The sequence below is a fragment of the Chrysemys picta genome, chromosome 1 (assembly GCF_011386835.1).
Source record: "Chrysemys picta bellii isolate R12L10 chromosome 1, ASM1138683v2, whole genome shotgun sequence".
NCBI lineage: Eukaryota > Metazoa > Chordata > Testudines > Emydidae > Chrysemys > Chrysemys picta.
The window spans coordinates 136,269,857-136,282,573 of record NC_088791.1 but is presented as its reverse complement, the minus strand read 5'-3'; the positions used below and the strand labels follow the sequence as shown (position 1 = coordinate 136,282,573).

At 48.4% G+C, this 12,717-nt stretch overlaps 1 protein-coding gene across 6 annotated transcripts; it reads right to left on the bottom strand.

Moving 5' to 3' along the window:
• Window positions 1–2,011: 2,011 nt before the first annotated feature.
• Window positions 2,012–12,695, bottom strand: LOC101948915 (zinc finger protein OZF-like). Of its 6 annotated transcripts, none has more exons than XM_065584442.1 (4): window positions 10,361–12,695; window positions 7,867–7,979; window positions 6,813–6,926; window positions 2,012–3,211 (listed from the first exon to the last, which is right to left on the bottom strand). In XM_065584442.1, exons 3-4 carry the CDS (start codon window positions 6,889–6,891, stop codon window positions 2,112–2,114), a joined length of 1,179 nt encoding a protein of 392 aa, XP_065440514.1. In that variant the 5' UTR covers window positions 6,892–6,926; window positions 7,867–7,979; window positions 10,361–12,695; the 3' UTR covers window positions 2,012–2,111. The 6 variants fall into 6 exon arrangements, with proteins under 6 accessions (XP_065440514.1, XP_065440521.1, XP_005307903.2 ...); XM_065584449.1 differs by having other exon boundaries at window positions 2,012–3,208; XM_005307846.5 differs by lacking the exon at window positions 7,867–7,979.
• Window positions 12,696–12,717: the final 22 nt, after the last annotated feature.

Sequence of the window (12,717 nt, the reverse complement as noted above, 5' to 3'; positions counted from 1 at the left end):
GTGACCAATTCCCCCCACCTCCAGGCTGCGCTGGCTGAATGCTGCTTGCCCAAGCCCACGCTGAGCTGGCCTGAGCGCCCCCCTGCCCAGTGCAGCGTGGCACACAACTGAGGGCCCCCCTCCCTGCCCCATGCAGCGCTGGACTGATGGCCGCCGCACGGCACTGGATCAAGGCCCGAGGACCTCCCCCTATGTGGCATGTAACTGCTCTGAGCCTATTCTTCCTTTCCCTCACCCCTGCATGGCACGAAGCTCGCCCAAGCCCCTCTCCCTCCACGCAGAGCTGGCCCTCCTCCCTTCCTCCCCCATGCAGGGCTGGCCCAAGCCCCACTGCTCAGACCCCTGCCAAGCCCCATCACTCACCCCCCTGAGCCCCACTTCTCACACACACACCCAAGCTCCTTTGTGGCAAAACTGGGCATTTGTACCGTTTGCTCTTGCCAGCTGGTGATCAGTTGACAAGAGCAAATAGGCCAAATACCCAGTTTTGCCCAAAACATCAGGACATCTGGGGCCAAAAGAGGACGTATGGTCACCCTAGGCCAGGGATCCCCAAACTTTTTCAGTTAGGTGCACCCTTACCTGGTCTATGCCCCCCCCCCCCCCGGGAGCCAGGGCCAGGAGCTGGGCTGGGGCCCACAGTCAGGGGCTGTGAGTGGAGGTGCAGCTGGGAGCAGAGCCACAGCTGGGGCTGGGGGCAGGGAGCCTGGGCAGCTCAGGGGAGCCCCAGACCCTGCACCTGACTTGGGGGCCAAGGTCACGAGGTGCCCAAGATCAGCCCCCAGCCCTTGTCCCTTCCCCCCAGGGTGCACTGCCCCAGGCTCCCCACAGTGTCCCAGGCTCCCTGGGCAGCTCTTACCATGGCCCGGCTTCTGGCCAGGCCAGGGAGTGGGGCCTTAGGGGGAAGGGGAGGAGCAGGGGGCGTGGCTCCATGGTGGTGGGGGGATGAGAAACGTTCTTTGTGCCCAGGCCCCAATATATCTTAATCCACCTCTGCTGCTCATTAGCATTGCTGAATGCATATTTGTTACTATCAGGAAGACTGGGTGTGGGAGGGGGAAGACTGTGTATTTAGAGTTGGGATCGCATGCAGTGGCCACAACAGCTCCTCATATTCTGCTGAGTACCTGAGGACTTTCTGGTCTCTTTATGGAATGCATGTCTAGTATAGAATTAGATACCTGACACTGGCCCCACTTTATGGACTTCACACAATCCCATTACCTCACTAGTGGCCTGTACTTCATGTGAACACTGCAGTGTTTGTCTTCTCCCGGAAGGATCCAAGCACTAGATACTGTTTTCTCCCAACCCAGTTTGACCACCTTGGTATGTTGATGTCCACTCCATAGCGCGTGAGAAAGCTACAGTAAGTCACTACTTTGTAGTAGGTCTGCACATGTGAAGCCAATATACCCTAGCTGTGTGTATCTATCGACATCTGCCCTAGAAGGTATATTATATATTACATGGGAGCTGTAGATAAAGATAGTCTCTGGAAACAGCCCTGAGCAATATTACCTTCCCACTTACTTCTGTGTGGCTCTGACCCTCCCAGTCATTTTCCTCCACCTACCCCTCTCTTCAGATCCCAACTGTACAACAAAGGGCTTCCCCAGCAGCAGAATGAAACTGGCATGATCCTGATCAGTTTCACTCTGCAGTAGGTGGAGCAAAAGCAACAAAACAGAACAGATCCTTCTCTGCAACATTGTCCAGTTGATAAATCTCTTAAAGGTGGAGGAAGATATCCCTAATCCCACCCTGAATTGAACCTCCTGGAGTAGGCCACTATCCAGGAGGGAGACAGCCAGCAAAGCTTTCTGTGTGGAGTGTATTTTCTGGTGCTGGTAGGTCCGTGAAGCTGTCCCCATAGCTCCGAGGGCAGGGATTCTCAAACTGGGGGTCGTGACCCCTCAGGGGGTCACGAGATTATTACATGGGGGGTCATGAGCTGTCACCCTCCATCCCCAAACCCCACTTCACTTCCAGCATTTATAATAGAATTAAATATTTTAAAAATGTTTTTAATTTATGGGGGGGGGGGGTTCGCACTCAGATGCTTGCTGTGTGAAAGGGGTCACCAGTACAAAAGTTTGAGAACCACTGTCCTAGGGTGTCTCTCCAGAGTGGATTCTCTGGTGTATAATAAGGTTAGTGAGCTGACTGAAGCCCCTCCCACAGTCAGTGCACCGATGAGGTTTCTTTATCATGTGGATTGTCAGGTGCTGATTCAGATTGGAGCTCCGGCAGAAGCTCTTCCCACACTCAGTGCATCTGTAGGGCTTCTCCCCCGTATGGATCCTCTGGTGCTGGATGAGTGTGGAGCTCTGGCAGAAACGTTTCCCGCACTCAGTGCAATGGTAGGGTCGCTCCCCGGTGTGGGTCCTCTGGTGCTCAGTGAGTGAGGAGCTCTGGCTGAAGCATTTCCCACAGGCGGGGCACTGGTAGGGCCTCTCCCCGGTGTGGATCCTCTGGTGTTTGATCAGGTCCGAGCTCTGCAGGAAGCGGCTCCTGCATTCCGAGCACTGATAGGGTTTCTCTCCCGTGTGGCTCCTCTGGTGCTGCACCAGGGCCGAACTGCTCCGGAAGCTTTTCTGGCAGTCAGCACATTGATAGGGTCTCTCCCCCATGTGCGTGGTCTGGTGCTGGCTCAGGTTGGAGCTCCGCCCAAAGCTTTTCCCGCACACAGCACACCGGTACGGTGTCTCTCCTGTGTGCACTCGCTGGTGAGCAATCAGGTCTGAGCTCTGGCGGAAGCTCTTCCCGCACTCTGTGCATTTATAGGGCTTCTCCTGCAGGTGGGTTCGCTGATGTCTTGTAAGTGTCGAGCGCAGGCTGAAGGTTTTTCCACACTCAGGGCACTCATAAGGTCTCTGGCCTGTGTGGGTCCTCTGGTGCTGAATGAGGTTTGATCTCCGACTAAAGCTCTTCCCACAGTCAGGACATTTATGAGGTTTCTCTCCAGTGTGAGGCCTCTGCTGGGCAATGATGTCTTTGAGTTTCCTGAAACCTCTCTCTCGGGGAGGAGATTCACCCCATTTCTTTCCTGGAAGATTTCTCTCCTGATTTTCTGTCCCCCACTCATCCTCACAGTCATCTTCCCAGTCAGGGCTCTGTGAATCTTTCCCTTTGGATTTTTCTGACAATTTTTCCTCTGTCTGAAGAGGTGGATTCTCCTCCTCGTTTTCACTCATGATCCCATCACCTGCTGGAATAAAGAGAGAATCGAGACATGGTTCATCCCTGTGTCTGGGGGAAAGGGTACCTCAGCCAAGAGAATTGCAAAGAGTTTGTCACAAATCTGAAAACTTACAGCCTGATCCTAAGCCCATCAAAGTCAAAAGCAGTCTTTCCAATCACATCAATGAGCGCTGAATCAGACCCTTTGATAAGATCATAAAACAGGAGAAAAAAAAATCACCTGAGCTTTTTATCACAATCTGGACCAATTCCTCCTTCTGGACTGACACCAGTCTGTTGTGAACGGACCCAACTGCTGGATCCCACATGCTTCTATACCCCCGGGTCTGGGTAGTGACTAATCACCGTTCCCAGCTGCCGTGTCTGCCATCCTTCCAAGGGATGTGGGGCTCTGCAGGCAGCTGTCTTAAACCCCAAACCAGGCCAAGCCCTTAGTTGCTTAGAGTGCGTCTGCACTGGAGTGGCACAGCTATGGCACTGCAGCTCTGCCACTGTACTGCCATAGTGTAGTTGCTTCCTACACTGACTGAAAGACTTTTCCCATCAAAGTAGGTAATCAACCTCTCCAAAAGGCAGTAGCTAGGGTGACAAATAAGTCTTCTGTCTAGCTGCCTTACAGAGGGGTTAAGTTGACCTAGCTATGTTGCACAGGGCACAACATTTTTCACAGCCCTGAGTGATGTTGCTATGTCAACCTAATTTTTAGGTGTCGGTCAGGCCTGACATGTGCCCTCAGAGCCTCATCTAGGTGTGGGCACCGAGCTGCTCAGTTAAGCCCCTAACAGGTTTAGCGAAGGCATTTCTTAACCACAGCCACTTTTACTCTTAAGAGAGCACTGGAGAGTTATAGATCTTTGCAAAATAACAAACAGTCCTGCAATGCTTCCACCTCACTCTCTTACTCTGATCTCACCCCACAAATCCAGGGTCTGGTCAATGTTTCAGGCTAGGCAGACCCTCCTGCCTTGTCCTCGCTCTCTAGCCTAGAGGCTTCTGACATGTGGTGGTGGTTGGTCCCCTTGCTCAGAGAAGCCCTCCCCTCTTAAATACAGCCTCTGTCTCTTTTTGCCCATGTGCTCCAACTAGGAAATTCCAGTCAGGTTTCTGTGGAGAGTCCACTATCCCCTTGCAGTGGGCCAGTAGTTGAGAGACAACCAAAGTCAATGGCCCATGATTGCTCTATGGTGGCTTCTCAGCCATAGACTATGTCTACATTACACAGCCTATGCCAGCCCCTAGTGTAGCTGCAGCATATGCTGACAGAAGGAGATTTTCTGCCAGTGTAGGAACAGTATCTCCCTGAATGATGTTAGCTATATTGACAGAAGCCCTCTTCTGATAGCACTGCTTTGTCTATACTGGCGGTTTTGTCAGCCTAGCTATGTCAGCTAGGGTGTGTGTTTTTTTCACACCGCTGACATAGCTTTGCTAGCATAAGTTTCAAGTGTAGATAAAGCCATTGTCATTCAACTAGGTGTCAAACCCTAATACAAAATGGATGTTCTAATCCGAATTGGAGGTTCTACTATTAAGTGAAGGTCACAATGAAGGTTACAATCAAGATGGAGGTTGAAACACAAAATGGAGTTCACAGTTGGGTACAGACATATCCCACTCTGTCACACCTTTCCCCAGAACATCCCCAGAAGCTGGCCCCGCACTATGGAACTCACAGCCATAGAAGAAAGTAATGATTATGTCCCTTATCACCTTCAGAACTCAATGCAACACTTGTGAACAGGATAGTTTCTGCTATAGTACACTGGTTAGGTGGGGGAATGCTAGCAGTCTGTCAGGACTGATGTTAAACAATAATTGGCATCTGCTTTCCAGTGGCTCTCAATCTTTCCAGACTACTGTACCCCTTTCAGGAGTCTGATTTGTCTTCTGTATCCCTATGTTTCACCTCACTTAAAAACTACTTGCTTACAAAATAAGACCTAAAAATACAAAAGTGTCACAGCACACTATTCCTGAAAAATTGCTTACTTTCTCATTTTTACCACATAATTATAAAATACATCAATTGGAATGTAAATATTGTACTTACTTTTCAGTGTATAATATATAGAGCTGTATAAACAAATCATAGTCTGTATGAAATTTTAGTTTTTATTGAGTTTGGTAGTGCTTTTTATGTAGCCTGTTGTAAAACTAGGCAAATATCCAGATGAGTTGATGTACCCCCTGGAAGACCTCTGCATACCCCCAGGGGTATGCATGCCCCTGGTTGAGAGCCTCTGCTTTAACTGCTGGCTACAATACTGAGATTAGGGCTGATCGAAAAACAAAAATTCCACCCCACAGGAAATCATGATCTTTTGATATTTGTCCCGAACTGGAACAAAAAGCAGAAATATTGAAATTTTTTGCAGAACAAAAAGTTCAGAAAAATTTCAGTTCCGAAATGTCTAAACATTTCTTTTCTATATTTTTCACTGAAACATTTTCACAGTTCTGAATCAACATGTTTTGGTTTGGTTTGTTGAACCAAATGGAAATGTTTCCTTTCAGCTCACTTCCATATTGAACTGTGTCTGCTTGAGAGCTGCTGTGGTACTTCAGATGAGTTGTAGTTCATCCCCATGTAGCATAACCCATTCTCCTCTATGTGACAAGATTCCTGGCTGGCCTACATGTTTCACGACTGCAATGCATCATGAAAATTGACATGCAGACATGATGCACTCGAGTGGTTCTACCAGAGGGGAGACTATGGTGCATCATGGGAGATGCGATCCAGCCAGGGAGCCTGGCCCACAGAAGAGAATGGCAGCATCAGACACCTGAACTACAACTTCCATGAAGCAATGCAGCAGCTCTGGAGAACACAGATTAATGTTAAAGTGGCCCACAATACAACAGTTTGATTCACTGTCTCTCAGGGAGAAATGTATTACCTATGCCCATAGGAGAACCTCTCATGTTGGCACAGGTAGTGTCTACACTGAAGCACTACAGCAGTGACAATGTCATGTTTAAATGTAGACAAGCCCTGTCACTAAAATCACCCTGACAAACATCACAGCTCTAGGATGGAATGGACTAAATAAATGCACATTATTATTATTCATGTTCTTTATCACTGCTGAAGATCTTTTGGACTGTAAACTCCCTGCAATAGGGTCTGTCTTCATCACCCAGCACAACTTCAGCTCTAATCCTGACTGAAGCCTTTGGGCTGTACCATAATATAAATGAATAATAACAATATTAATCAGCAGAACAGATCACAGATGAGTATTCCTGCCTATAACTGGCCATGGAGAAGCCTAAGATTTAGACATAAAAGTAGCAAAAAGCTAGCACACTGGTAAACAAATTCAAATGTTTATATTTGGATTGACCCAACACAAAACAAAGTATATTATTTTGATTTGTCTGATAAAAAATTGAAAAATATTTGCAAAATCAAAATTTCCCTTGGAAAATGTTGATTTTGTGCAAACTGCGTTTTTTGTTGAAAAAACATTTTGATGGAAGATTCCTGACCGGGTCTATAGATGAGACAAGACAGAAACAGGCAAACTCACAACAGTTTTGTTGGAATCCCAACATTTATATTTCACCCACTGATGTTTCCTGGGTTGCTCTGACTTATTCCTCACCTGGATGGGCACGTCTTGGGATCTCCCTGTCTATGGAGGCATGAAGATTGGGGACACATGGCTCTTTCCCTCGTTCCATCTAAGAGATTGCAGCAGTTTGGGGGACTGGCAACCCTGCGTCCAGGGAAATAAAACAGGTGGCAACTGAATTACTAAATGCTTGAATACCTGTTACAAATAAAATGTGAGGATTTGAAACTCAGCCCTTTTCTTTGCTGGAGGAGAGGGCCCTGCACAGAGGCAGAAGCAGGATCCAGGGAGTGCAAAGGTGAGCTTTAAGCCACTTTTGCATACATACTCCTCCCTTGCCCACTGTGCAGACAGACCCAGGAACTGGCCCAAAGAGAACAAGAGAAGCATACTGGTCACAGTCTCTAAATAATGTGCTTCCCCAGATAATTAATTGAATGTGTGGGGATCCAGTGGGGAGTGCTAGATTTAAAAGAATGTTATACTGGAAGGTGTTAATGGCTACCATTAATGGCTGTCTTTTATTCCACTGATCAATCACAGACCTAATTAAAGTCGGTAAGTGGGTAATCACCCTTCTTCAGGGCTAAAGGAAAAGAGCAATTAAGTCCCTACTTACTATGTCTCATAACACAAGAACTAGGGGTCACCAAATGAAATTAATAGGCAGGAGGTTTAAATCAAATAAAAGGAAGTGATAACTGGAGGCAATAGAAGCTCCTTCCCAAGGCAATCTGCTGCATGGCAAAGCTTGAACAGGGTTAAACTGTGTAGTCTGATGGATTTCCCTTGGACTGATTGCAAATGCAGGATCTAGAGCAGTGGTTTTCAAACTTTTTTTCTGGTGACCCAGTTGAAGAAAATGGTTAATTCCCAGCTCTGTTGGATCACGAATATGAGGGGTTTGGGGTGTGGGAGGGGCTCAGGGCTGGGGCAGAAGGTTGGGGTGCGGGAGGGGGTCAGGGCTCTGGACTAGGAGTGCAGGCTATGGGGTGGATCTGAGGATGAGGGGTTTGGGGTGCAGGAAGGGGCTGTGGGTTGGGGGGGCTCAAGGCTGGGGCAGGGGATTGGGGCGAGGGCTTACCTCAGGCGGCTTCCAGTCAGCAGCACTGCGGGGGTGCTAAGGCAGGCTTCCTGTCTGTCCTGGCACCGTGGACAGCGTTGCGCCCCGGAAGCGGCCATCAGCAGGTCCAGCTCCTAGGCGGAGGCGCACAAGCAGCTCCTCGTGACTCTCGCCCACAGGCATCAACCACCCCAGCTCACATTGGCTGGTTCCCAGCCAATGGGAGTGCAGAACTAGTGCTTGGGGCACGGGCCTCGCACACAGGGCCGGTGCTACCATTAAGGCAAACTAGGCGGTTGCCTAGGGCGCCAAGATTTGGGGGCACCAAAATGCAGTGCCCCCAATTTTTTTTTTTACAGCGTTCCTGGGCTGGGCTGCTGGTGGCGCGCTGACACGTGTGGCTCAGACTCCCTCTCCCAGTGCAGCGGACGCTCCACTTCTCCCGCCTCCCAGGCTTGCGGCACCAATCAGCTGTTTGGCGCCGCAAGCCTGGGAGGGGAGGAGAATTAGAGTGGGGGCGGCGTGCTCGGGGAGGAGGCGGAGCAGAGGTGAGCTGGGGTGGGGAGCTGCCGCGGGGGGGCACGCCTCAGGGCAGGGGAGGCGGGGAGCTGCCGCAGGGCTGGGGGAGAGGAGGCACAAGGTGGAAGTTTCGCCTAGGGCACAAAACTTCCTTGCACTGGCCCTGCACACACAGAGCCCCATGGCCACCCCCACCTAGGAGCCAGACCTGCTGCTGGCCACTTCCGGGGCGCAGCGCGGTGTAAGAACAGGTAGGATCTAGCCTGCCTTAGCTGGGCAGCACTGCTGACGGGACTTTTAGTGGCCAGAGCCACCGCGACCCAGTCCATTCCATTCCATGACCCAGTGATGGGTCGCAACACGCAGTTTGAAAACCACTTATCTAGGTGATCCCGGCAATTACAGGCCTGTAAGCCTGACTTCAGTACCAGGCAAATGGGTTGAAAAAGCATAATCCCAACTATACATATAAAATGATGAGGTCTAAATTAGCTGTTACCACTCAAGAAAGAGATCTTGGAGTCATTGTCGATAGTTCTCTGAAAACATCCAATCAATGTGCAGAGAAAGTCAAAAAAGCGAACAGAATGCTGGGAATAATTAAGAAAGGGATAAATAATAGGACAGAAAATATCATGTTGTCTCTATATAAATCCATGGTATGCCCACATCTTGAATACTGTGTGAAGATGTGGTCACCCCATCTCAAAAAAGATAAATTGTAATTGGAAAAGGTTCAGAAAAGGGCAACAAAAATCATTAGGGGTATGAAACGGCTTCCATATAAGAAGAGATTAATAAAACTGGGACTTTTTAGCTTGGAAAAGAGACGACTAAGGGGAGGTATGATTGAGGTGTATAAAATTTTGACTGGTATAGAGAAAGTAGATAAGGAAGTGTTGTTTACTACTTCTCATAACACAAGAACTAGGGGCCACCAAATGAAATTAATAGGCAGGAGGTTTAAATCAAATAAAAGGAAGTATTTCTTCACACAACGCACAGTCAACCTGTGGAACTCTTTGCCAGAGGATGTTGTGAAGGCCAAGACCATAACAGGGTTAAAAAAAGAACTAGATAAATTCATGGACGATAGGTCCATCAATGGCTATTAGCCAGGATGGGCAGGAATGGTGTCTTTAGCCTCTGTTTGCCAGAAGCTGGGAATGAACTACAGGGGATGGATCACTTGATGATTACCTGTTCTGTTCATTCCCCCTGGGGCACCTGGCACTGGCCGCTGTCAGAAGACAGGATACTGGGCTAGAGGGATCCTAGGTCTGACTCAGGAGGGCCATTCTTATGTTCTTAGAGGATTGGATTTGACAAGCTGTATGTGTGCCAAAGCCAATATCCATTGTGAGAGTGGCTCTGAGAAGGAGCAGAGAGACAGAGCTCCTTGGGGCACAGGACTCGCTGGAAAAGCAAGCTTGAAAAGTGACCAAGGACATTGGCTGCTACTATGTGCAGGGAAACAGGACTTTGTGTACGTTCTTTGTAACTAAACAGGAGTGCACCAGAGACTATAGCTGATTCATATACTCTATTTCTCCTCCTAACAGAAACAACCCTTCAAAGCCCCAAATATTGGCTAAGCTTTTGGGACAAAGTAGCAATAATAATATTCCCGAGGGAAATCCCAATGAACCTCCCTGTTGGCTCTCGAGTGACTTTACTCCATGCCCCCTCTTAAATTAAACCTAGGAGGATCCTAGGGGGTGGCAGCTCAGCTTTTAATGTGCTGCCCCTAACAGGCTGGTGCAGCGGGGACCTTCTGCTGGACTGCAGATGCACCGACCCCCAGACACTGGTTTTGTACCCTGATGCTTGCTATCTGATCCCTTTCCAGCCACACAGTTCACGCTTCAACCCCACTGTGCTCCCACGAGCAGTAATTCCTGGTTTCTGCGCTGTTTTCTTCCCCCTCCCCGGAAGCTATTTCTCTGCTGTGATCCTGCCCTGTCCTCTCAGTACAGACGCCTCTGCCCCGACTTACCGCTCCCAGCTGCTCCCCGGGGATTCATGCCCTTAGCATGTCAGTGGAGGGGTGTTGTTTTCACTGGAGATGCAGATTCTGTCGTTTCGGACACATGGCGCTGGGAGCGATATTTAGCCGGGAACAGGAAAGTCCCATCTTTATTAAGTCCTCCTCCCTCTGAGTGTGCTGATCCACTCTAGGGCATGGTGGGTTAAGAAGCTCTGTGGTTTTAACCTCCAATTTCCCGGACTTAGTTCAGACAATGATCTTCTCCAAAACATTCTCAGGTCTCTGCACTCTTGGTGTGCATCACCCACAGGGCTTCTCAGGGAACTCCTTCCCTTCCCGTTTCCTTTATTACACTGGAGCTGCCTAGACGATAATGATTTTATTATGTGGTCTCTTCTCCAAACAGCCTCCCTGAGCTCTTGAGGAACTAAACTCGATCTTGACAAATACAGCCCTTCCACCAGAACCATGCCCAAATACCGCCACTGGCTTCCCGGTCATTTCAGAACCAAGAACAGTAAGCTGCACTCCTTGTTTGCAAAGCCTGCTCAGGCGGTCCTAACAGACTTGTTCCTTCTCCACTGCCCTCCATCCTGACTCTCTGCAATGGCTTAGAAACAGATCTGCTTAGCAGTGTCTAGCATACTAGGTTGGTTTTCTACTCTCTTCCTATCCTAAGTTCTTGTTGACTCCTCTCCAAGGAGCTATGGAAGCAGGGAGCAAACTGCAAATTAGAAATATCCCATCTCCTAGAACTGGAAGGGACCTTGAAAGGTCATCGAGTCCAGCCCCCTGCCTTCACTAGCAGGAGGACCAAGTACTGATTTTGCCCCAGATTCCCCAAGTGGCCCCCTCAAGGATTGAACTCACAACCCTGGGTTTAGCAGGCCAATGCTCAAACCACTGAGCTATCCCTCCCCCCACACCACAGTCTGAATACAGTAGGTCTATTCCATCTCTTACTTCTGCAATAGCCAACCACACTGGATAAGCACATTAGCTGGATGTTTCTGCTAAAATAATCAGCAAGAACAGATGTAATTGTTAACATGTAAATTATCATTAAGCTCCCTAGTTAATTTCCTCTTTGCATGAATAGAGCAGTTCATCAGTCTCTTAGAGCTATTATTTAGCTTGTCTCTCTGCAACCTGATGTCTATACTTAAAATGGTACAATGGCACTGCTGCAGCTGCTTCACTGTAGCACTTCAGTGGGGAGAGGTTCTCCCATCGCTGTAGTTAATTCACCTATCTGAGGCGATATCAACTGAAAAATTCTTCCATCCACCTAATGCTGTCTACCCCCATGTCTAGGTGGGCATAGCTACGTCTCAGGGGTGTGGATTTTTCACTTATCACTTTATCACTTATCGTTTGATGATCACCTGATCTGTTCATTCCCTCTGAAGCACTCTTGGAAGACAGGATCCTGAGCTAGACGGACCTTTGGTCTGACCCAGTAGAGCTGTTCTCATATTCTTATGCCGATGTAAGTTTTCATTGTAGACCAGCCCAAAGGCACCACCACAACAATTCACATTTTGAATATTTTCTCTGCAAGGGCTAGAAGCATAAACATTTTGGTTTAATTGAAAAAGATTCCATTCTGCAAATACAACAGTGTGTGGCACTAGAAAATTGGGTCGGCATAGCTACGTTGCTGAAGGGGATACTTAAGCTAAACTAAGTCCCTGTGTAGACAGCGCTAGGTCGATGGAAGAATTCTTCCATCAACCTAGCTACTGTCTTTCTGGGAGATGCATTATCTGTGCCCATAGGAGAACCTCTCATGTTGGCACAGGTAGTGTCTACACTGAAGCACTACAGCAGCACAACTACAGCGGAGACAATGTCATGATTAAGTGTAGACAAGCCCTGTCACTAAAATCACCCTGACAAACATCACAGCTCTAGGATGGAATGGACTAAATAAATGCACATTATTATTATTCATGTTCCTTGTCACTTTTGGACTGTAAACTCCCTGCAATAGGGACCGTCTTCATCACCCAGCACAACTGCAGCTCTAATCCTGACTGAGGCCCTTGGGCTGTACCATAATATAAATGAATAATAACAATATTAGTCAGCAGAACAGATCACAGATGAGTATTCCTGCCTATAACTGGCCATGGAGAAGCCTAAGATTTAGACATAAAAGCAGCAAAAAGCTAGCACACTGGTAAACAGACCTTTAGACTTTTCAGGTTTGCCATGGCCCCTTGGGGGTCTCTCAAACGAATAATTATCATCAATGTCATCTGGGCACCTGTTTCTAGAGAGTTCAAGGCAGTTTCTAGAGCCCCTCTGATAATCCCTTTGTCCTCCATTGTAACACAGCCAGGGTGGGAATTCACTGCGTTGTG

Coding starts and splice junctions, on each gene's coding strand:
- LOC101948915 (XM_065584442.1), bottom strand. CDS start 6,891: ATGGAACGAGGGAAAGAGCCATGTGTCCCCAATCTTCATGCCTCCATA. Junction 3,212..6,812: donor CCCAAGACGTGCCCATCCAG/GTGAGGAATAAG, acceptor TCTTTATTCCAG/CAGGTGATGGGATCATGAGT.